At 43.1% G+C, this 24,862-nt stretch overlaps 1 protein-coding gene across 7 annotated transcripts; it reads right to left on the reverse strand.

Annotated features, from left to right (window-relative positions):
* Positions 1 to 920: 920 nt before the first annotated feature.
* Positions 921 to 13,653, reverse strand: CNBP (CCHC-type zinc finger nucleic acid binding protein). 7 transcript variants are annotated; one of them, XM_089781014.1, is made up of 5 exons: positions 13,126 to 13,294; positions 3,355 to 3,495; positions 2,899 to 2,991; positions 2,532 to 2,752; positions 921 to 2,009 (listed from the first exon to the last, which is right to left on the reverse strand). In XM_089781014.1, the coding sequence occupies exons 2-4, from the start codon at positions 3,476 to 3,478 to the stop codon at positions 2,547 to 2,549; spliced, it is 423 nt and encodes a 140-aa protein (XP_089637140.1). In that variant the 5' UTR covers positions 3,479 to 3,495; positions 13,126 to 13,294; the 3' UTR covers positions 921 to 2,009; positions 2,532 to 2,546. The 7 variants fall into 7 exon arrangements, with proteins under 7 accessions (XP_089637140.1, XP_089637137.1, XP_089637139.1 ...); XM_089781011.1 differs by lacking the exon at positions 13,126 to 13,294 and adding an exon at positions 13,426 to 13,653 and having other exon boundaries at positions 1,020 to 2,009; positions 2,551 to 2,752; XM_089781013.1 differs by lacking the exon at positions 13,126 to 13,294 and adding an exon at positions 13,426 to 13,645 and having other exon boundaries at positions 1,020 to 2,009; positions 2,551 to 2,752; positions 3,376 to 3,495.
* Positions 13,654 to 24,862: the final 11,209 nt, after the last annotated feature.

Raw genomic sequence — 24,862 nt, forward strand, 5'->3', positions numbered from 1 at the left:
AAGCCTATGTTTATCAAGTAATCAACTACTCACTTACACCCCTAGTTTATAGGGCTTACAAATTCTGGTGCTGCTTCAGCTGAAGCAGTCAGAGCATCTCTAGAATGGAACATGGAGAAGTGAAAGAGTATACATGGAGCAGAAAGTCATCACTAAATCAAACCTCCAAAAAAACCCCTCCTATGTTAAAGCTGCCATGGAGATTGTAAATGGCATATACTACCCATTTCAGTCTGATACTAAAGCTACAATCCACATTTCCTGAATTTGAGGCATCTCCCCTTCCTGCAATGGGACTTTGGTGGATTTCCCTTTTTGTGGGCCAATCTGCAGCTTTTTAATTTCTTAAGTGTCCCCTCAAAAGGGCCATAACTGTTTTAATTGCATTTTAGTATGAAAATAGACGACGGAAGGGTGAAAAAGTCACAGTAACCACTGCTTCATGACAGTCATCTGAAAATCATCAAGTAGATTTAGTAAGGCTGGCATTAAAGAAAATGTATATTTCTAATGTAAGACAAGCAGTTATTAAATGCCTCATCCGAGGTAATGATTTTCATGAGTTATTTTAACTAACCTTGCCTAATGATTCTGGAGCACTTGAGAGGTCAAATACTAAATGTTTAGGGGAAAAAATTGTAACGATGTACTTGTTAGGCTGGGCGATACCATCATGGTTTAGACTACTCGATAGGAGTTAGAATTACAGCATTTACAAGTTTGATGGTAAGATACATATGAACTGATTCTTTAATGGGTAAGAGTGCGAGTGTTTGGCATGGTTCCTACTTGCACTAATATTTGCCAGAGTCACTATATGCAGATAAGTGAAGACTTGTAAGTAATGCTGTACTTTGTGATTATGAAATTGGTCCCATAACATTCAAACAAGATTTCATACAAAAGAAAAGTCGAAACTGTAAGCTTTTCAACACCTCCACATTCCCCTCTTTAATATGGTGTTTTGCACTATGTACATGAATAACAAAAAGCTAAACAAAAAGGAACTTTAGCCAAACTCCCCTTCCTCCTCCAGCTTTATTGATAGTTTTAAAATTACATTTCTATGTTCTAGGACTTCAATTGCTTTTACCATATTACTTTAAAAACTGATTACAAGTAAATGAAACTCAGTTGGTCTAAGTGATATAGTATACAAAAATAACATCTTGATTTCTGTGAAAATGCATTTCTTTGCAACTCCTGAATAGCTCCAAATTGTGTATGTTATGAGCACTGATGTTCTGGGTTTTAGATTTAGTTTGAAATGCTTATTCAAAAACTTCCCATTACCTTCTATATTGGTGACATTAACATTCATTGACTGAATTATTGTTAGTTATTATTCCTGATTTCTCTCTCCCTCTCTCTCTCTCATGGCCATTAACAGGCATGTGAATCTGTTGTGTTTACTCCCACTCAGCTAGATGCTCTAGGTAGGGCCTGATGAAGACATTACTTGATGTTATTAACTACTGAGGTCAGACAATCCAAGGCCATCATTGTAATAAAATTAAAGTTAGTTACCTGTGGAAGTTCAGACACTTCCAGGATTTATTCTGCCTCCTGTAAAGAATCACTCCCATGGAACCTGGAGAGCGTTTGCTGGTCTGACAACTCTTTCCATTCAATCCCTATTCACCAGTGGCACGGAAAGGGGGTTCTTTAACAAAGCATTATACATAACACCTCTACCAAACTAAACATAAACATTTTTTGTAGTTAAATGCAGAAAGTCGATTTTTCCACCCCTTTCCTCCTTTTACACAGCAAGTAAAGCTCACTGGCCTGGGAGTAGCCTCTATCTGCCAACCTTTGGCCAGTGAAGAGGATTCAGAGAAAAAATAATACAACCATCAATCAGAAAAAGGAGGGGCGACAAAGGAAATAATTAAGCTGTAGCCTCAATTGTGCATTCCCGTGCAAGGTGCCCTGACTCGCCACAACGATAGCAGTTGACTTCACTTGTCTTGCTGCAGTTGATGGCTACATGGCCAGTTTCACCACACCTGAAGGAAAGATTTTTCTTAGTTAGCAGTGGACTTGTTAATCTCTTCAACAACCACAACATCAATCAAAGCAGTGCAATCTGATGTACAATACAATCTGACATACCACTGAACTCTGCATTTGAGGCTTCTGCTGTATTACTGTTCTAATACAGTTGGAAATATACCTTTGACTATCAAGCAAGCTCAATTTTATATCAAAGCAATGTATGCAGCTCTCTACTGACCTTCCTGAATTTGCTGCACTACTTGTGCAATCAAAAAAAACCAGGAAAAAGTTCTGGTGTCAATCTAAACACAAGTGCATAACTGACTCACTACCTATAAGTCTACGTTAGTGACCAGTAGGGATGTTAAAAGGCGTTAAGTAAACTTGTTACTGCTGAAAACGACAGCATGTGTGGCACAGGGGACACCAGAACCTGTACACATTGGCTCCCACCCGCAATGCAAATAGGTATACATCCACAAAATAGACTTAACATGCTAACTTATCTCTTATCCTTAATTTGAAGTTTATACCTTAGATGTAGTGCCTTACCGATAGCACTTAACTTTGGTACAATCTTTCTGAATGTGTCCAAATTCTCCACAAGAATAGCACTTCTGCTCATCTGCATGATCACAGTCGCGAGCCAGATGACCAGGTTTGCCACAGTTGTAGCAGCACTGCTCTCTCTCTCTCTTCGGCTCCTTGCAGTCCTTAGCAATATGGCCACCTCTGCCGCAGTTATAGCAGGCTTCCACAATAAGAAAACAAACCAAACAAGACTATAAAACCTTGATAAGAGTTAAACATAACATGCACTGAACAGAAATCAGTTTCTAGTGAATTGACACGTGTTCAGTAGCTCTGAGATAGTCAATATAAAAATTTAGTAATATTTACCATCCTCCTGGAGATCACAGTCCTTGGCAAGATGACCAGACTCTCCACAACGGTAACAGATGTCTGGGAGGGATGAAGACATGAACTGGAAGCCTATTTTGGATCGGGAACATGAGAAGAATGGTTATTTAGGGATCAAAAAATTACATCAAGCAACTTGACAGTGTAAAGATAAAAGTTAGGACATAAGCAAAGTGTGAATTTGCAGTTCTTCCCAGAGCCATCTCACTATTCTTAAAGATTTAGTAGCAGAGCATTACAGTAAAAACCCTCATTAATAAGTATTTGCTAAATCGAACTGGAGCTACACTTTACAAAATAAGATTACCAAAATAGATTTGGTATACTAGCTTTGATTTGTGTTTACAAGTACTGCTTTAGTGACTGAGCAAAGAGGTCATTGTCATGTATGCAATTAGTAAGATTTTACTGCTCAGATACGTATAAGTTAGAAACCTCTTGTAGAGGTAAATCCACCTCTGCCACGGCTACGCATTCCACGGCCACGGCCAATTCCAGTAGGGCATTCCCGAGCCCAGTGTCCAGTACGTCCACACTTGAAGCACTCGTTGCTGCTCATTGCTGCAATTTGGTTTCCTATGTATAAAGAAGATATTTATTAAAAAAGGCTCTTTTGATGTAAAGACTGGCTCTTCTAAAAGGCTAAAGCATGGCAATAATGCTCTAGTTCTATAATGAATTATTGATATTTCTGGTCATGAAGCAAGGCAATTACTAGAACCAAAGATAAAACATAAGGAGTCAGTTATAGGTATTGTAAGTAGTCCCTAAACTTAAGTGTTAGTGTGTTCTTTGCTCCTTTACTTAGACTGCATAGTTGTTTATTTAGAATGAAAATATACTGTTTAGTCTATGATGGCTAAGGCGGCTCAAAGTAATTCAAAGCTATTCACAAAAAGGGTAGACTAGCCTCCCTCCCCTTTACTTAGTACTGTTAATGTAATCTGGAAGTATTTTAAGAATTGAAGTGTTCTAATTGGGTAGAATTCTTGATTCATATGAGATCCTGTTGTGCCTTAATATGCAAGTATAAAATGTCTTGCTAAAAACAAATTCCTACACAATTCAAAGAGTGCACTATACCTGTCAGGTTGGATAGGTAACTTACAGAATTTTCTGAAAGTAAGCCTATTCAAAGTTAAATGGGAAGCTGACAACTTCAGTGAATAGCTAATATATTGAAGTAAATTTAAATAAGCATTTTGTATATTCTTCCTCTCTAATTTTAAAAAAAGTGAAGTGACTGACCTAGAAGTAGTCACTGGCTAAGCATTGGGGGAGACCAGTTAGAGAATGTGCTCAACCAGTATGATACAGCAGAAGCTTCTTCAGCAGCAAGAATTCCCCCCCCCCCCCCCCCACACACACACAGCACACCATGACCAGAAAAAGAGAAAAAATCTATTCACTAATTGGAAAATTAAACAGGAAATATTGACTTTTTAAACAGATGTCTGTAAAAGATGTTTTGATGACAAGTATTGGGACCTTTAACAAATCTAACATTAAAAAACCTTCTGTGCATTTAATACAAATTTCCATCAACTTGAAGACAGCTTCACACAAGTCAGTTACACATTTAGTAAATAACTGAATTATTTGCCATTGTCTATCATACAAGATGTAAAAAAACCTGAAATGCAAGTAAGTATAGTGTTTCGTCATTATACTAAATACGGTGCTTGTATGCCAACAGTGTTTAACTGCAAATCAATGTTTTCATAGCTACCAAAGAATGAGAATCAACCTTTAGAAAATTAGTGAACTAATTAAAAATCAACCCACCCTGGTTTACGTAAAGTAGCTACCGGCTGGATGTCTGGACTGCCATCGTTCAGTAACATCTGTAGCATGGCATCCCCATGGGTGCTCCTGAGCTGAAGCACTCACCAGGGAAAAAGCTGGGCCTTGAACTCAGCAACTCTTCCCCACCCTGCCAAAGCTTCCAGAGCACTGCAAATAAGCTCATTTAAGATGCTTAAACTCAGAGAGGGAGGGGAAGCAGCAGCAACAGGAACACTTCGAAGAGGCAGGATGGCTGTGGAGCCCAGCAGCCACCCTGTGTCATCCCCAAACGTCTGCCCATTCTACCACTACTTGGTTAAAAAGCTAGGCCTCTGATGCCACTACAGCAGAGCCCCACAGCTGACAGCAGCTGAGGGCCTGACATTGACCAACCATGGTCCAGCAAATTCCTTGGTTCTGGGCTGGTCAGGTCCTGAGGATGCTGGACCAGGGAAGTATAACTTGCATTAGAGAACCCAGGAAAATGTGTGTTGGAGATCACTTAAGTTCTGACAAATGTAACTTGGAAGTCTACTTTTTTGCATTTAGCTTATTCAATAGCTTCACTTTCAAACCACATGTATTACACAATGCTGTCGTGCTGAAACTGTGAATGCCATGGGGGAATCTGTTTTAAGTGTCCTTAAACTGTGGCATTCAAAATCTAGGACTGATAAGTTATGTCATAACTCTTTACTGCAAAGATTACATTCATGTCTAAAGAAAAAAAAAAAGCATGTTTTCAGCTATTTTAAAGCTTTATAATGGTTAACTTCCATCAGAATCACATCTTTAGCAGCACCTGGACTGCACTGAACTATGTTTTGCAGTTATAAAGTTAATTCCACAAAAATTAGAACTATGTTCAACAGTGTACAAAGCATAAATAACTCAATTTTATGAATCCTGCTTGATTAGCATGATAAATCCTATTGAAAGGCTCAGTTATCCACATGTGCAAGGCTTGACAAACTGCAGCAAAATCTACTTGCCAACCCCACACTGCACATGCGCGCACCACCAGTAAACCGGGTGACCAGCTGAAATCTACTCGCCATGGGCAAGTAGATTCACTGATTTGTCAAGCCCTGCACATGTGTCAGCTAGACTTGTGTAGCAAGCTTTCAACTTCTAAATTGTTTACTTTATTTCCTGAAGACACTCCTTACATTATTGCTGAGTATTTGAAGAATTTAAGACTGATTAAACTTGCTGTAGAACTAGCTAGATGCTAGAAGTTTAAAATGTTTGAAAGTTTCTACTTGTATTTAAGACTGTCGTAATTAGCTGACATTTGCATTACTTGGTTTTTGCGTAGTTCTTGGTCAGATCAGCACTAACTTCAGAGACATGGATACAAAGGAAATTGTTGTAATAGTGAGTTAACAGCCAAATCATGCTGAGTAGTACAATAACTGGATCTGTGTAACAGTTACATAGCTTTAAAACTTTGTACTGAGCACTGCATGGTATGACGAAGTATTTGTACTGAAATACTATTCAGGGACCCCCAATTTTACTCAGAACTTTACAGAAATCAAATCCCAAGGGATGTAAAATCCTGTTTTATTTAACCAGTTAATGGGGCACCACATGGGTGGTGAGGGCTAGAGTAGCCCCCTCCCCCTGTTAATCTCAGACATGCGTACTTATACCTAAACAAGTTAATGTGCAAAAATTGGTGCAAACAAGCAGAAGAGAGGGGAAGACCAAGCATCTTGCTTACAATATGGTCAAAACCACAGAAAGGAAGTTAAAAAGGAAAGCTCACTAAACTCCTACAGGCCACTTGTATTAAGTGTCAGAGTAGCATCAATATGGATGAGCTACTGGATATGATTTTTTAAAAAAAGATACACCTACTTTACACCTGCCGGTTGGTTTAGTACTTTGTTCTTTCCTATAGTTTTGAGTCTCATCTTTTTTAGCAAGTAGCCCCGTGGCATCTTAGGCTACATCTAGACTGCACTGCTTGTATTGAGCACTGCATCTGCTTGTTCGGAAGTTTTTTTGAAAAAGCAGATGCATTCCCCCCCCCCATCCCTGTGAACCTCATTTTATGAGGAATAAGCGATATAAAAAGAGCACTTCTCTGAAATTTGGCACCATGTAGATGTGCCAAATTTCAGAAAAACCTCTTGCAACAGTGAAGCAGAAAAAAATATGCTTTTTCCAACTTATTATTGCAGTGTAGACCTAGCCTTAGAGACCAACAAAAATGACCTCATCTGAAGTAGGTTGTGTCCACACAGGAGTACTCTTTTTATAAAGTTACAGACTAACCTGGCTACTCCTCAGACTTCTAGTCTTTTCTGTAACTTACTGGTAAGGGGTTCATAACTGTGCATATTTGAGTACCACTGAATAAGAACATGGCATTCTGCATTTCAAAAGGGTACTTCTGACTGAAGCATCTACATCTTATGTTAATCTACCTTGACTACACCATTTGATTTAAGTTATTTCTCTGCACCAAAATTCTAATGCCCACATTTAAGTCTGGCTCAGTTTCAGAGCCTCCACTGTGATGCTAACCCACTTAAAGAACCTATAGCCAGTAACTAGAGACAGGATAAAGACAATTAAAAACTGTTTCCACCTTTTAGTACAAACTGCTTCAAAATTCAGTGAACTGCTTTGCTAGAAGAAACAAGAGGACTGAATCCTAAAACATATGCAAACAAGCCATTTAGTGCCAACAGTTCAGATACAGCTTACTGATGGCTCTTGGAAAAAGTGCACCCCATATCTGAATAAAGTGTTATAATGATTCATTTTAAGTTATATGTAATCATGTTTCTGATGGCTGTTTGCAGGTTGAACAGCAGAAGGGGTTTGTTCATCTGTAGCAATTGCTTTTTTGTAAAGCGGAAGTGGATTTTCAGAACCATGCAAGTTGATCAATTTCTTATTAGCATTATCTTTATTTGGAGCCACCCAAAAGTCTCAAAGCTCACCTGTAGTGAAAAAAGTAGGATTTTCTGGTATGATGCACCATGGCCCTGAATATTTTTTAAAATTCTCAAGGCAATACTCTCCAAAAAAGTCACCCTATGGTAACATTCACATTTTTACTACAAGTTATTTTCATGTCCATTATACGCATCAAAAAAATACTGGGATGTGCTAGAATTTTGGGAAAATTTAAACCCAAATAATTAAATTATCCTATTCATGTACCTCAGCAGGAAAAATAAAGCTCCAGTGAACAAGATGAAAGACTTGAACCTACAAAGCTCAAAAAAGATTCACAGGATTAGATATGAACCATGAAGCCAATGCTCTATGGATAATGTAAGCCATGGAAATCAGTGTATGCAGTAAGTTTCCGAAGTACAGGAGGAAGGCAAGGACTCTGCAGAACACTTGAAACCCACAGACTGCTAGAGCTCTTTCAAAACATTCTTAACTCTGATCCAGTGTATGTCCAAGTGTCAGTGATTTTTACATGTATCCACTATACAGAAATGAAGATATTCAGGGATTTTTAAACTAATTCCTTGGTATATTCAATTTTCACAATCACCACTACAGTACCTTTTAGTTCAGGCAGCAAACTTAATGTTTTAGTCATAAAACTGACTATACCTGCTCTTACCTTTCACACCAAGAACATGACCTAACAAGCTTACTACTCCTTATAGTAGATAAATGAATGCTTCTGCCATATGCAGAGTTAAACCAAAAAAGGAACACATTTCATAGAAAATACCTTCCAGCTCAGGTTTTTTAAAACCTAACTGAAGACTGATATTTTACTACTGTCAATTCATTCAGAGTTCCAAATCTAATCCTCAATTATGGAATTTGACCTGCACCATTGCTTTCAATGGATATTTACAATAGCAGATGCACAAGAGCAAAGATAAGGTAAGCAAAAGCAAGCTACCGTGCTCAATTACTTGTGAACAGAGCAGCAGTTTCATTCAAGGAGTTAGGGCACAGGGCTGTCTAGAGCAGTGGTTTTCAAACTCTCTCATGACCTAATTAAAGAAAATTGCTGATATTCACAAATCAACATAATTTGACTAGAGTATGGGCTCTGGAGTGAGGCTGAGACTTCAGGAAGGGGGTCAAGGATGAGGCAGGAGAGCCATACTTTCAGCAGCTCCTGGCCTGCTGTGCAGTGGAGGTGCTAAGGCACCAGACCATGCTGTGTCTCAACAGCCAGCAACAGGTTCCCACCAGCTGGAGTGCAGAGCTCCTGCTCAGGGCAGGGGCAGTGTGCAGAGCTCTTCTCTACTGCTGGCTGCTTGTGGCACAGTGCAGTCTGAGGTGCCAGAATAGGCAGCAAGCCTGCATCAGCACCTCCATTGGTCACCTGCAGCAACAAGACCCAGTGCCTGACATTCCATGCCACAGTTCTGAATCCTGACCCAGAGTTAGAAAACCACTGGTCTACAAGAGGGGAAAAAATCCAGACTCATGCACAGGAGGAAGGGGAAAATGCATTGTTCCATGCACCACCTAATCTTTCTCTTCAATTCATAAGGACTCCTATCCTAATACTAAAGCAAACTGGGGGATGAAAGCAACTAGTCACCCCCCCCTTACTGCCTCCATGGGGGGGGGGGGTGAGAGGAGGCGGCGGTGGCAGGAGCCGGCTTAAAAGCAGTTTCTCCCCAGGTCCATCTCTGCAAGGCTCCAGGGGAAGCAGAGGCTAGCAGGGAACTGGGCATAAACCAGGAATCTGGACTCCCCCTGCCCCACTGCACTTTAGTCTTAAAAGGCAGAGCTACAGCAGGGTTAGCTCCTGAGGCCATGCACTCACACTGCAGCGGCTCTGCAGCTTCCCCCCACCCCATATCAACTAGTCCATGGAAATCCCATCAACTAGTCAATCAGCTGATTAAATGCCATTTAACATCCCTATTTAATACAGTAATTCAAACACGTCCTACATATTAGTAAGAACTGCTGACTAATGCCAATTAATCAGCTGTAACTCAAGGATGGTGGCTATAGCTAGTTCAATGCCCCTGCTCCTCTTTCCCTCCTATGTGTACTGCAATACAAACTTCACTTCTTCAGATGAAGTGGGCTGTGCCTATGAAAGTTCATACCACCATCTACAGTAAACTTCCGATAATCCAGCACCTTTAGGACCCAGGGGGTGCCAGATTATCAAATATGCTGGACTATAGGAAGGGGGGGCTATGAAGGGTGTGGGATGCGCCCCTCAGTGCTGCAGGACCAACCCGACAGCACCCCAGCTGCTCTGCCTCAGACCTCCCCAAGTCAGCCGCTGGTCAGTTTCAGCAGCGGCTGAATTGGGGAAGCCAGGGACAGAGCAGCTCCAATTGTCCGGCTGCCCAGAGCACTTCTGGGTTCCAGATGGTGCTGGACCATTGGATGCCGGACCACTGGAGTTTTACTGTACATGTTTTGTTAGTCTTTAAAAGTGCTACCAGACTGAGTTTAAGTTTATCCTATATAGACTAACTCAGCTACTCCCTGAAGCAGGGGTGGGTCCCAGGCCACCCCCTAAACAGGAAGAGGCAGGGCTGCCCCACCCGCAGATCATGATTGGTCTGGGGTGGGGAAGCCCCTTTGCCCCATCAGGCACCCATGGGAAGAGGTTTGCATGCTCCCTCACCCCCAGGCCAATCAGCATACAAAACCTCCTCCTTCCCTACCCAGCCTTTGAAGTGCCATGCACTGCTCACAGAACAGGGGCAGAGCAAAGAAGGCTTCAGGGCCTCCCCAGCCCTAACTGGCCTGGGGGTGGAGGCCCTTTTGCCCATCCCTGCCCTGAAGCTTCTTCAATACAAGTATTGGTGATCCCCAAAGCCAACTTCACCAAGTAGATGGTTACCTTGACATAACTTATAGTAGAGAATGAAGTTATCTGGGGATATAGACCTAGAGCAACCTGCAGATATCCCATCAGGTTACAAACTAATGGAAAACTGTTTGGAATGTCACAGATGTTTGTACTGTCATTACTCTGGAATGCCGGGATGCACACACTGAATGTTGTTGCTGCCAAGAGTCAAATACAACTGCTCATTGTTAAAGAGCTATCTTCACTATCCTTCCTAAATATTTAACCTCAACTTATTAGTATTACCAGCATCTTGTCCTAATGTCTGGTTAGAGGCTGAAGTTCTCACTGTAGCAGCCAGGAGACTGAAAAACCTCAGGTACAATAAAAGATGTAGATCAGGATGCTCGTCAAAAAGCTAAAGTATCATTTCCAAACATAAGCAGTATAGATTTAGAAAGCAAATCCTCAGGCAAAAGTACTTTTCCCAAAGCCATCCTCACGTTTAAGAAGTGACTCACCAAACAGTAATCGTGGTGTCTGGACCCTGCTTGAGTCAAACACTATGAAAAGCAGTGACAAGCTTGACTCAGCAAAAATACTGCAAATGTATATTGATAAAAGCAATCTTCCTCGCCTAGAATCTACGCACCACAAGGGATAAAGAAGGTCAGATACCAACCAGCCTCCTCTGAAGTTAACCTCTCGCCCATAAGCTTCCAGAAGGAGGATAGGGACAAGATGACTGGCAATCAAGGCCTCCTGACTCAAGGGCATGCAAAGTGAATTTAAACAGGAGGTTAAGATGGCCAGCATAAAGACATGTCTTTATTACACAAAGACACACAGCTACTTTATTATACAAAGGCCTAAAGAACACTTGACTACAGCAAATTACTGTTCTGTAGAGCACCAGAGTAAGTGAGCAACCAGCACTGGAAGCTATGTCAGTCATTTAGGTGACTTAGGTGGTGCAATGACCATATTTCTGCTTTGAAATACGGCAGCACTGTAAAGTTTTAAATCTAGAGTCAGATAAGAAAAGTGTGCATTTCATTTTGGCCCCCACCACACTAACCCAGTTCAAGAGTCTAGGATGAAACTGTCACTACTTATATGAACAAACTCAAATAAGTTGTTTGGGATACTCCTGTTGTAAGTTCATTTTTAACATTCAAATTATAACTAGAGATGTTAAATACGGGTTAACTGAATAGTCGATTAGCCTCATGAATTTGGTTATTTGACTATTCTATAGTCCCCAGGGTGGGGCCTGCAGCCAGTGCTCTCCAGCCCCTGTCCTGAGGAGCTCACTCCCACAGAACTGAGCCAGGCTCTTGGCCAGCCTGCTAAAAAAGAGTTACTGGCGGCGGCGGGAGGAAAAGACGACCACAAGTTTTTGCTATCAGCTAATCGACTACACTATTATATCCCTACTTACAAATGTCTTTGCATAGGATAGTTCTATCTATATAGATCAGCTCCACATTCTCATAATGGATATTCCCACCTCCTCTTATGTGCATCACTACCATTTCAAATCTTTTCTTAGTCTCCCACCCAACTTCTCCAATCTCTACATCTAAGCTTCTATACCCATATAAATACTTAATGTTACGCACATATGCCAACACAGCCAAATGGACTTACTGTAACAATGCTAAGTGTGCAAGTGGATGAAGTAAAAAAAAGTTAAGTTACTGGATGCATCTTGCCTAAACCAAGGTCAAATTCTTCCAAGAAAGGATGGTCTTTTGGTTAAGATACTTAATTGGACTGGGGGTGGGAGGAGGTGAGTGTTTCATTGGTGGCTCCTAGACTAGGGTCATAGAGGATGTCTATCACATAATATTCTTTTACAAATCAAGAGATTATTTCCTGGCTTTGGGAGCACTCAAATACAGCCTACCAAGTAGGTAAATAACCATTGCTCCCGAAAACATTTATTCTCCACCAGACACTAGATAAATAGTATTGAAGTGAAAATAGGCTGGGATGACTTTAAAATGAAGTTTACCAGGCATTCAAATAAAGTGACTGTATTAGGTTGAGCAGCTTTCCATCTGAGGGGCACCTTCTCTAGCTGCATTAGATGCAACCTGGCTCCCCTGACCCGAGCACATGGAGAGGCCACATGGTGCATCACGCCACGCTCCGCTCCGCCGCCGGGACAGTCCCGACTAGGTGTCGGCGGCAGCAAGCGAGGGAAGCGCGGAGGGGCAGCCTGACCGCAGAGCACGGGCTCAGCCCCGATGCCCTCCCCACCCGGATCGCAGGCCCAACCCGCCGGTGACCCTGCCGTCGTGACACCCCCGCAAATGAGGCTGCGGCCCCCCAGCCTCGACGAGCCTCCTCCGCCCCCGCTGCACGGGCCGGGGCGCCGCTCGGGCCAGGGAGGGGAGAGGAAGCCGCTGCGCGCCCGGCCCCTCGGGGCTCCCGCACGGCGATGGCTGCCTCTCCCCGCCGCCCCAGGCCCCCCCACTCGCGCCCCGTGTGGGGCCAAGCTGCCGGCGGCTGCCCCTCGGGCGCTGCAGCAAGCGCGGCCCGGGCTCGGCGGGTTTCCCGCGCGCTAGGCCGGAGTGCGCCACCGCCGCCTCCGCCGCACAGGCCAGGGCCTGGCCCCCCCCGCTAGCTCCGCGAGCCGCGCCGGCGGTTACCTGCAGGCTCCCGACCCTCCTGCGATAGGTTGCGCGCCCGGGCGACGGTGGGCCCGGCTCTCTGTCGATCCCCCCGCTCGAGACTAAGCGCCCACTGCCTGCGCCACACGCGGTTTGCACACGGCCCCGCACACACGCACTTACTCACTCGCACCCCGCCCTTCCCTATCACTCTGCGCACGGCTCATTATCCCGTTCGCACAACCAATAGGAGCCCACTTCTGCCTCCGTGCAGCCAATCGGCGCTGGGGATGGGAAGCGCCAATCAGCGCCGTCGAAAAGGGGGAGGTGTCCGCCTACCGGATCAGTCTCGCGTCTTTGCTTTACTGCACTGTGAGGGAGAAGGGCGGTTGAGGCGGCGGCTGGTGCCCTGAGGTCACGCGGAGACAGGGCGCTGTGAGGGGGCTGCCGCTGCTGCAGTGCGCGGAGGTGTCCCTGGGTCCCCGCGTCGCCTCGCTGCTCCGCCTCCGTTGTGACTCATGAGCGAGGAAGTTGCGGCTCCCCGCCCCCCTCCCGAAGGCCGCCCAGACGCAGTGCTCGGTCCCCGCCCGGCCCTGCTCCTCCCACGTCACGCAGGGCGGGGGCGGGCTCGGCCGCCCAGCAGTGATGCTGCAGAACTGTCAGCGCGCGCCTCCCGCCAAATCCTGAGCGAGGCGCGCGACGCGCAAGCGGCCCCCGTGGTGGTGGTTTCCCGCCCGTCGCACGCGGCGATCGCCTTCGACCGAGACCCTGCCCGGTTCCCGGCCTGCGGGGACCCCTCCTGCGGGGAGCCGCCATTCTGTCCCCGGTGCCCTGCCTTTCCCTCACCGCCGCGCTCCCCCATTGCCCCACACATTTACAGTCTCCTAGCCCTCATGTCCCCCCCCCCCCGCACCAAGTCCGTTTCCTTACTGCCCTCAGCGGGCACTTCCCCCACACACCGCTCCGCGCGCCTCATGCCACTGCCCCCTCAGCATCATTCCCGTGCACACCGCTCTGCTAGCCAGCGCCTCGCCGCCTGTGCTAGGGCACTGGGGAGGCTGCTCAGCAGACTGCCAACCCGCCAGCCTTATGGACGGGGATAATGCTGGGTGGCCTGTGTCTCTTGCATCTCAGCGTGGCGCTCTTCTTCCCTCAGAGTCCCTGCACATCCGTTCTCCAACATGCTTCAGGTTCCTTCTTTTGCCTCCTTTCTGCTCCCCATTTCCCTGCCTTCTTGTGGATCCCTTTGATCAGCCCCTTAACCTTAGGGGAGCCGCTCCCTACCTGAATACAGTCTCATGAGTCTCACAAATGCATCCCTGTCTATCTGATGTGTTTGTAAGGTTTAACTGGTTAACTGATTAAAGAGGATTTTACATCACTACTCACAACAACTACTCACATCACTACTCACTTCGCCAAAGGATTAATGCCCACAAAACAGATCTCAGACAAGATCACAAAGAGAAAACAGTTTCTTGCCATTTTAACCAGAAAGGACACTCTCTCAATGACTTAACCACCTGCATTCTGCTACAAAGACCTTTTACATCTGCACTTGAAAGGGAATCCTCTGAACTGTCATTCATGTTAAAATTCGACACTTTCCAACAAGGACTTAACAAACATTTGAACTATGTCACCCATTACCAAGACAGTTTCCCCAATTATCACCTCTAATACCATTAACTCACAAACATCCCACTCTCCCTACCTCTAATATCAATTCACAGACACTTACCTTCCTTCCTCCCCCCCCCCCCCCCGCATCCCCCTCCTGTACTGCAATGTGATTTGTCCTTTTCATATTTGTTCATTTTTTTTAATTGTATCCTTTGGTATATATGGTTGTGACTACTTTCTTCCACTATTTGATCTGAGGAAGTGGGTCTGGCCCACGAAAGCTCATCATCTAATAAACCATCTTGTTAGTCTTTAAAGTGCTACATTGTCCTGCATTTTACTCACAACAGTGGTTCTTATAGTAGCTTCATAAATCCAGTGATTGATCATTGCCCAATAAAATTGTAGGGAAACAAAAATTAATTAATTTAGAGCTATGGGGTATTGGATTCCCAAGAATATTTGTTTCATTTTATATTTTTGGCATTTTGAATACTCTCATAAATATAAAAAACAAGACTGTGTAGCACTTTAAAGACTAACAAGATGGTTTAATAGGTGATGAGCTTTCGTGGGCCAGACCCACTTCCTCAGATCAAATAGTGGAAGAAAATTGTCACAACCGTATATACCAAAGGATACAAATAAAAAAAAATGAACACATATGAAAAGGACAAATCAAATTTCAGAACAGAAGGGGGATGGATGGGGGGAAGGAGGGGAGGTAAATGTCTGTGAGCTAATGATATTAGAGATGATAATTGGAGAAGCTATAGTGTGTCTGTAGTGTGTGTTTGAGGGTTACTTGCTGTGTGCTGAGTTTGTTTGTTTGTTTGTTTGAAGGAGCCTGTGCTGAGGCCGGCATTTGGAAGCTGTGAGCTTCTAAAGGTTTGAAATCTAGAAGCAACTGTTAATTGGCTGAGCCTTAGTTAGGGGGCAGGGCTATCAGGAAGGTTAGGGCTTTATAAAGCAGTGAGTCAGAAACCAGGGAGCTGTATGAACAGGGACAGGAAATGGAGTTTTGAGAAGGAGTTTGGAAGGGAAGTGGGAAGGGGCCAAGGTACACTTGCCATTTTTATAGTTTAGTTTAAAGGTTTCAATCAAAACTTCCTGATTTAACTAGAAACCCTATCAATAACCTAGGTAGGTAGCTGTAGGAGAGAATGCAGGCAGAAGCCCAGCAGAAGAGTGGGGCTATCCTGTTTATTGCACTCGGTGTAGCATGTATGGTTACCTGCCCTATGGACAGGTGGTGTATGTGTGCATTTGGTGCAAGGAATTCCTGGCCCTTAGAGACGGAGTGCAGGCTTTGGAAGCAAGGATAGCAGAATTGGAGGAGCTGAGGGAGGCAGAGAGGTACGTAGATGAGGCTTTCCGGGGCACTGTAGCATTGTCCCACCTCCGGTCAGATAGCCCTGCGCTGTTAAGGAGGATGAAAGGCTCAGAGAAGGAGAGCAGTCAACGGGAGCAGCAGGAAACCTTCCCACAGTTGGGATCCTCCTTCCAGATGTTGGGGTATCCTCTCACACTGAGGTTACCTCTCCTGGGGAGGGAATTCAAGTCAGTAGGAAAAGGCAACTGTTAGTAATGGGAGATTCGATCATTAGAAATGTAGATAGCTGGGTTTGCGATGACTGGGAGAACTGTATGGTGACTTGCCTGCCTGGTGCAAAGGTTGCGGATTTCTCAAGGCATCTATATAGACTTATGTGTAGTGCTGGGGAGAAGCCATTGGTCATGGTACATGTAGGTACCAATGACATAGGGAAGGGTAGCAGAGGTGTCCTGGAGGACAAATTTAGGCTGCTAGGAAAGAGACTGAAATCCAGGACCTCTATGGTGGCATTCTCAGAAATGCTTCCAGTTCCACGTGCAGGGCCAGGTAGGCAGGCAGAGCTTCGGAGTCTCAATGCGTGGATGAGACAATGGTGTAGGGAGGAGGGGTTTAGCTTTATAAAGAACTGGGGAAACTTTTGGGATAGGGGGAGCCTATACAGGAAAGATGGACTCCACCTAAACCAAAGTGGATCCAGACTGCTGGCACTTAACATTAAAAAGGTTACAGAGCAGTTTTTAAACTAAGAGATGGGGGGAAAGCCAATTGGTGCAGAGGAGCATGTGGATCGGACAGAGACATCTCTTAGAGGAGAGTCTATTGATAGAGATTCTCTAGATTTTAGTCTGAAGGAGAGGATGGAAGAGGATAAAGTATGGGCCAGATCAGACAAAAAACACACACAAAAAAGAATCTGACACATCAGAAAAGGGCATACAAATAAACAGTGACAAGTTTTTAAAGTGCTTGTACACAAATGCTAGAAGTCTAAAAAATAAGATGAGTGAACTAGAGTGCCTTGTGTTAAAGGAGGATACTGATATAATCACAGAAATCTGGTGGAGTGAGAACAATCAATGGGACACAATCATTCTGGGGTACAAAATGTATCAGAAGGACAGAACAGGTTGTGTGGGTGGGTGAGTGGCACTATATGTGAAAGAAAATGTAGAATCAAATGAAGTAAAAATCTTAAATGAATCAACATGTTCCATAGAATCGTTATGGATAGTAATTCCCTGCTCTAATAAGAATATAACAGTAGGGATCTATTATCGACCACTTGACCAGGACAGTAATACTGACTATGAAATGCTAAGGGAGATTAGAGAGGCTATCCAAAAAAAGAACTCAATAATAGTGGGGGATTTCAACTGTCCCCATATTGACTGGGTACATGTCACCTCAGGATGAGATGCAGAGACAAATTTTTTTGATACCGTAAACGACTGTTTCTTGGAGCAGCTGGTACAGGAACCCACAAGGAGAGATTCAGTTCTTGATTTAGTCCTGAATGGCGCACAGGATCTGGTCCAAGAGGTAACTACAGCAGGACCGCTTGGAAATAGTGACCATAATAATAATAACATTTAACATTCCTGTGGTGGGAAGAACACCTCAGCAGCCCAACACTGTGGCATTTAATTACAAAAAGGGGAACTATGCAAAAATGAGGTTAGTTAAACAGAAATTAAAAGGTACAGTGACTAAAGTAAAATCCCTGCAAGATGCATGGACACTTTTCAAAGACACCATAACAGAGGCCCAATTTAAATGTATACCCCAAATTAAAAAACATAGTAGAAGAACTAAAAAAGAGCCACCGTGGCTTAACAACCATGTAAAAGAAGCAGTGAGAGATAAAAAGACATCTTTTAAAAAAATGGAAGTCAGATCCTACTGAGGTAAATAGAAAGGAGCATAAACACTGCCAAATTAAGTGTAAAAATGTAATAAGAAAAGCCAAAAAGGAGTTTGAAGAACAGCTAGCCAAAAACTCAAAAGGTAATAATAAAATGTTTTTTAAGTACATCAGAAGCAGGAAGCCTGCTAAACAACAAGTGGGTCCCCTGGAAGATCAAGATACAAAAGGAGCACTTAAAGACGATAAAGTCATTGTGGAGAAACTAAATGAATTCTTTGCTTCAGTCTTCATGGCTGAGGATGTAAAGGAGATTCCTAAACTTGACCCTTCTTTTGTAGGTGACAAATCTGAGGACTTGTCACAGATTGAAGTGCCATTAGAGGAGGTTTTGGAATTAATTGATAAACTTAACAGTAACAAGTCACTGGGACCAGATGGCATTCACCCAAGAGTTCTGAAAGAACTCAAATGTGAAATTGCAGAACTGTTAACTGTGGTTTGTAACCTATCCTTTAAATCAGCTTCTGTACCCAGCGACTGAAAGATAGCTAATGTAACGCCAATATTTAGTTTAGTTTGCAGATGATACTAAACTGCTCAACGTAGTTAAGAACAAAGCGGACTGTGAAGAACCTCAAAAAGATCTCACCAAACTAAGTGATTGGGCAACAAATTGGCAAATGAAATTTAATGTGGATAAATGTAAAGTAATGCATATTGGAAAAAATAACCCCAACTTATACATATAATATGATGGGGGCTAATTTAGCTACAGCTATTCAGGAAACAGATATTGGAGTCATCGTGGATAGTTCTCTGAAGACGTCCACACAGTGTGTAGCGGCAGTCAAAAAAGCAAACAGGATGTTAGGAATCATTAAAAAAGGGATAGAGAATAAGACGGAGAATATCTTATTGCCCTTATATAAATCCATGGTACGTCCACATCTTGAATACTGCGTACAGATGTGGTCTCCTCATCTCAAAAAAGATATACTGGCATTAGAAAAGATTCAGAGAAGGGCAGCTAAAACAAATAGGGGTTTGGAACGGGTCCCATATAAGAAGAGATTAAAGAGACTGGGACTTTTCACCTTGGAAAAGAGGAGACTAAAGGGAGTATGATAGAGGTCTATAAAATCATGAGTGGTGTGGAGAAAGTGAATAAGGAAAAGTTATTTACTTGTTCCCATAATATAAGAACTAGGGCCCACCAAATGAAAGTAATGGGTGGCAGGTTTAAAACAAATGAAAGGAAGTTCTTCTTCACACAGCGCGTAGTCAATCTGTGGAACTCCTTGCCTGAGGAGGTTGTGAAGTCTAGGACTATAACAGGGTTTAAAAGAGAACTAAATTGATGGAGGTTAAGTCCATTAATGGCTGTTAGCCAGTATGGATAAGGAATGGTGTGCCTAGCCTCTGTTTGTCAGAGGGTGGAGATGGATGGTAGGAGAGAGATTGCTTGATCATTATCGGTTTGATTCATTCCCTCTGGGACACCTGGCATTGGCCACTGTCAGCAGACAGGGTACTAGGCTGGATGGACCTTTGGTCTGACCCAGTATGGCCACTCTTATGTTCTTATGAGTCTTTAAAATATATAAACATGAGTCAATAAAATAGTGTGAAGTTGATTTTAAAGATTAATAATTTATAAGACAAGAAAAGACTGTCTAGTCTGACCTGTATAACACAGAGCAAGGGACTTTCCTGAGATAATTTGTTTGAACTACAGCATAAGTTTTAAAAAAGCATCCAATCTTGTTACTGTCACTATTAAAAGTTCGCTTCTGGTTTGCCTTTCCTTTAGATATGAATCTACTTTGTGTTGTATCACTTTAGTATGGTGTGTTTATTAGAACATTTGATTTACATAAATACAATTAAACACTTAGTTTTTACATTGATAATTATGGTCTCTTTCAAATTGGTTGTCAATCTTATTTGTTTATATTTTTATAATTCTATGTACAGGCTGCTGCGTTGCCCCACTGTCTTTGCTCGCCAGGCTCCCACTGCTGCACCAGGCAGCCTCGCTGCCTATATGCTCACTGGACTCCTGCTGCAGCGCCCAGTAGCCTCACAGCCTTTGCACACCAGGCTGTCAGTGCTGTACTGAGCAGCCCTGCTACCTCTGCACGCTGGGTTCCCGCTACAGAGCCTGGCTCCTGCTGCCACTCCAGGCAGCCCTGTAGCCTCTGCGTCGGGCTTTTGCTGCTGCACTTGGGGCTGCCACAGCCTTGCCAGGAAGCCCCTCTGCCATGCATGGAGCTGCCACAGGTGTGCGTGGGGCTCCCGCAACCCTGCTGGGAAGCCCTGCTGCAGCGCATGGGACTCCTGCTGCCCTGGCGCTAGCCCTCCACTGGGACTCTTCTCCAGGAACATACATGGTCCTGCCAGAGCATGGATGTTGCTGGAACAGAGAGTCCCAGTTGAGAGAGTTTCAACTTGTGTCATACCCTTTCCCCACTGTCTTCTTCTCTCTACTCACCCATCCCAGCCAAATCCCTAAACCCAAATGTAGCAAATGACATTTGGGGAAAAAAAACTCTTCTCAAATTTTCACTGTATGCCAGATTGTGAAGTCTGGACATACAAAAGGTACTTAATTAAAAGCACTACATTTGAGAATAAAAATGTCAGTTATAGGTTTTTTGCTATACCCTACAGTTTGTCAGAGATTTATTTGCATAAACTTTGTAGTAAGGGCAAGTCAGTTGTCCTGTTGAATACAACATTAAACTTTATAGAATACATGATGCAGCTCTTCTTATTTTAAATATGCTATTAAACCTTCATAAATTAATCATTCCAGATTACTTAAACTCAGTGAAACAAAGACATTATTTTAAAATAATCAGAGCAGTTTAGTGTACTCATAATAAAGTTCACTGCTTGCAGAAAAAGGGAACACTAATTCATTTTATGTGATTTTCATAAGACATGTTTATGAAATTTTCACTACAGGCAGTCCCCGGGTTACATGGATCCGACTTACATCGGATCCCTACTTACAAACGGGGTGAGGCAACCCCGCACTAGCTGCTTCCCCCCAGCACACCAGGGAGACGCGAAGCTAGCGCCCCGCCCCCCCAGCACACCAGGGAGACACGAAGCTAGTGCCCCCCCAGCAGACCAGGGAGACACGGAGCGGCTTTTCTCAGCAGACACCTCAGCTTGAGAATAAAGGACTGAGGGAAGTGAGGTGTGGGAGAATAAAACTGAGCTCTGGAGAAATGTTTGGCTAGAGTTTCCCCTACAATATGTACCAGTTCCGACTTACATACAAATTCAACTTAAGAACAAACCTACAGTCCCTATCTTGTACGTAACCCGGGGACTGCCTGTATATGTTTATCTTAAGATATGTTTCCAAATATTTTAGGCATATCAAAGGATTCTATATCTTAGTAAGATTCTGATTTTGGTGGAGGGTTCTCTTAGTACTAGCTCATCAATTAGTCAGAAGTAAAAGGGAAACTCATTTGTCCAGCTATCTTGAAAAAAAGGAATGTTGTTTCTTTAAGGGCTCTCTCACACAGGGAGTTGGTATGTATGAAAGGAAAGCAGGGATGACAGAAAGGACAGGAAGACTTTGGAAGCAAGTTTTTGTACTATAGTAATTTAAAATTAAAATGAGTATTTTAGATAATGGTGCTCTTTTGACTAATTTATTTAAAAAACTGTGTGACGATCCAAGCATTTAAGACTAAAGCTGAATACCCATATTATGCATCATGGATTTTTAGAGACATGATTCAGCAACAAACTAATGAAATATTTACAGCAAATTTTAAACTAGGGTCCTCTAGATATAGTAATGCACAACTGTTTTTGTTAAATCATTTTGTAACCACTTGATGGCTCTTTCAGAGGTTTAATGTTATGCTAATAGATCTAGCAAACTGAAAACTCTCAGGCTATGTCTAGACTGCAGGCTTCTTTTGGAAAAAGCTTTTCTAGAAGAGATCTTCAGAAAAAACTTCTTCAGAAAGAGAACGACTACACTGCCAAATCACATCGAAAAAGCGATCTGTTTTTTCGAAAGATAGCGTCCACACTGAATGGAAGCTATCTCACATGTAAGCTGTGATTACTATAGGTGAAATGGCCACCAGGTCATCTGTGCTTTTTCCTCTTTCCTCTTCATGCGAAAGAACTTCCTCTTCCCCGTCCACACATGCCTGTTTCCAAAAGAGCTCTTTTGGAAAAAGTCTTCTTTTTGGTAAAGAGGTTTACCAATGTCAGAAAAAAAACCCTGTTCTTTCGATTTTCTTTCGAAAGAACATGATTGCAGTGTGGACATAGGTGAAGGTTTTTTGGAAAAAAGTGGCTTTTTTTCGAAAAAACTTCCCCTGAGTCTAGACTGTCGCCATGTTCTTTCAAAATTAAATCAAAAGAATGTGGTGATTTTTTCAACTGCGGTAAACCTCATTTTACGAGGAAGAACGCCTTTTTTCAAAAATGCTATTTTGAAAAAAGGCGTTCTTGAATGCAAACAGAGCTTTTTCTAAAGAGAGCATCCAGACTGCCTGGCTTTTTCGATAGAAGTGGTTGCAGTCTACATGCTGTCTTCGAAAGCGGCTTTTTTGAAATATTCTATAGAAAGAGGCTTGTAGTGTAGACGTAGCCTAAGGTGCCACAGGATTACTTACCGTTTTTAAAGCAAGCTGAAAGGCTTTTTACTTTTAAGTTAACATCCACTTGGGAGGAGAAAGTCACTAGTCTGCAAGCTGCAACAGCCTACTATAGGAACCTTCAGAAATGGTAAGAAAAAGGATAGGCTGAGAGAAGGGTAGAGCACTATGACCCAAGGGAGGCAATTGCCTCCTCTGGGTTCTTAAACCTGTGGCCCATGATTCTATGCATTATGCATCTTACCAAATTAAAATGGTTAGAACTAAATCTCAGGCCACTTCTCCACTTACTGGAGGATAGACGCTCTGGTGATTGATCGTCTGGGGTTCAATTTAGCAGGTCTAGTAAAGACCCGTTAAATTGAACACTGAGGGTGCTCTCGTCAATGCTGGTACTGCTCACTCTCACAAGGAGTAAGGGAAGTCGATGGGAACGTTTCTTCCCTTGACCTCCCACTGTGGAGATGGCGCCAAAGTCGTTATTTATGTAGCTGGAGTTGTGTACCTTAAGCCAACCTTTCAGGTATAGTGTAGACCTGGCTCCAGAGAATCAAACTTTGCTAATGAAAGAATCTTTCACATCATGTTCTTGCTCCATTTAATATTCAAAATGTCGCATTACTGCCTTAGTAGCAATAGCCAGGACTCGACAAATAATGTCCCCAGACATGATACTTCTGGAAGAGCTGTTGCAGAGCGATCTGTGCATGCGCAAAATGCAGAACGGCACGAAATCGCACGGCTGGTGAGCCCTGGCAATAGCTATTGTTTCAGCATTGAAAAAAATGTCAGCAATGACAAGAGACTTTGTGCTCCCAAAAACAAACTTTGCTTTTATCTTTAATTTTGTGCTACCACTTCAACAAAATGTTTTATTCCCTTGGTTTGGCTGCCTCAGATGAACAGCAAAATTCAAGAGGTACCATGATTGATTGGTAACATTCACCAAAATTTGTACTTTTAGTTTTATCTCCTTTTAGTTTCAGCAATAAACAAGAAAATTGATTACTGTTATTTGAATTACAGAGGCACTCACGGGCTTCAATCAGGAGTGTGGCCTTCACTGTTCTGATTGGGATTTTTTTAATTATGCATCTATTGAGCAGTCTTAAGTCTCAAAGACTGGAGCAGCAATATAGAAGAGAGAGAATCATTTGTCTTCAGATCTTTTAGAACGCATATTTGGATATATTATGATCATAATTGCAGTCTAAGAGCAACAGATAATGGTCCATTCTAGGGAGGTCATTTAGGTTAAGCTTAGAGATCTGGACGGACTTATTAGCATATATGAGTTTATATAACAGGTTTCTGGAACTTTGGGGTTATTCAGCATAAGAATACAAGAGCTGTGATACTGGGTCAGACCATTGACCAGCTTGCCCAATAGCCTGTCTCTGACAATGCCCCCTACCAGAGTTTCAGGGGCAGTGTACAGAACACAGCAATTATGGAAGGATCCCTCCTGTCTCCCTTTCCCAGCTTGTGGTAGTCAGAGATTTAAGGTCGCCCCTATAATAATTTCAGCTTCTCTTCCCAAATTCTCTATCCAATTTTCTTAGTTGTGCTCCTTTTCCTTAGGCTAGGGTGGAGGTGCTTAGCATTCCAATACCTAATTGTGGCACTGCTCCATGGATGAGTTGGCACTGGAAGCATTGTGACTGATGCTGCCTTGTCAACACCCTTCCTCACCTGTGCAGAAGTGCTGTTTGCATTATTGCAGGGAATCTCAAGTATTTTAAAGCAGTTATACTAGGTTTTCAATTAGTTTAACTGGAAATAGAGAAACAAGTATGGTCGCCCAAAAAGTTTCATTATTGGTGGAAAAAGATAAGAACATAACATAAGAACATAAGAATGGCCGTACTGGGTCAGACCAAACGTCCATCTAGCCCAGTATCCTGTCTGTCAACAGTGGCCAGTGCCTGGTGCCCCAGAGGAGGTGGACCGAAGACAATGATCGAGCAATTTGTCTCCTGCAATCCTTCTCCAGCCTTTGACAAACAGAGGCCTTCTCCTTACCCTCTGGCTAATAGCCTTTTATGGACCTAACCTCCATGGCTTTATCTAGTTCTTTTTTAAACTCTGTTATAGTCCTAGCCTTCCCAGCCTCCTCTGGCAAGGAGTTCCACAGGTTGACTGTGCACTGTGTAAAGAAGAACTTTCTTTTATAAGTTTTAAACCTGCTACCCATTAATTTTATTTGGTGTCCTCTAGTTCTTATATTACGGGAACAAGTAAATAACTTTTCTTTATTCACCCTCTCCACGCCATTCATGATTTTATAGACCTCTATTATATCCCCCCTCAGTCTCC

Source organism: Pelodiscus sinensis, chromosome 11 (genome assembly GCF_052426305.1).
Source record: "Pelodiscus sinensis isolate ZL-2025 chromosome 11, ASM5242630v1, whole genome shotgun sequence".
Classification (NCBI taxonomy): Eukaryota; Metazoa; Chordata; order Testudines; family Trionychidae; genus Pelodiscus; species Pelodiscus sinensis.

Coding starts and splice junctions, on each gene's coding strand:
- CNBP (XM_089781011.1), bottom strand. CDS start 3,478: ATGAGCAGCAACGAGTGCTTCAAGTGTGGACGTACTGGACACTGGGCT. Junction 2,992..3,354: donor TGGATTTACCTCTACAAGAG/GTTTCTAACTTA, acceptor GATCCAAAATAG/GCTTCCAGTTCATGTCTTCA. Junction 2,010..2,550: donor ACCAAAGTTAAGTGCTATCG/GTAAGGCACTAC, acceptor TCTTTCCTTCAG/GTGTGGTGAAACTGGCCATG.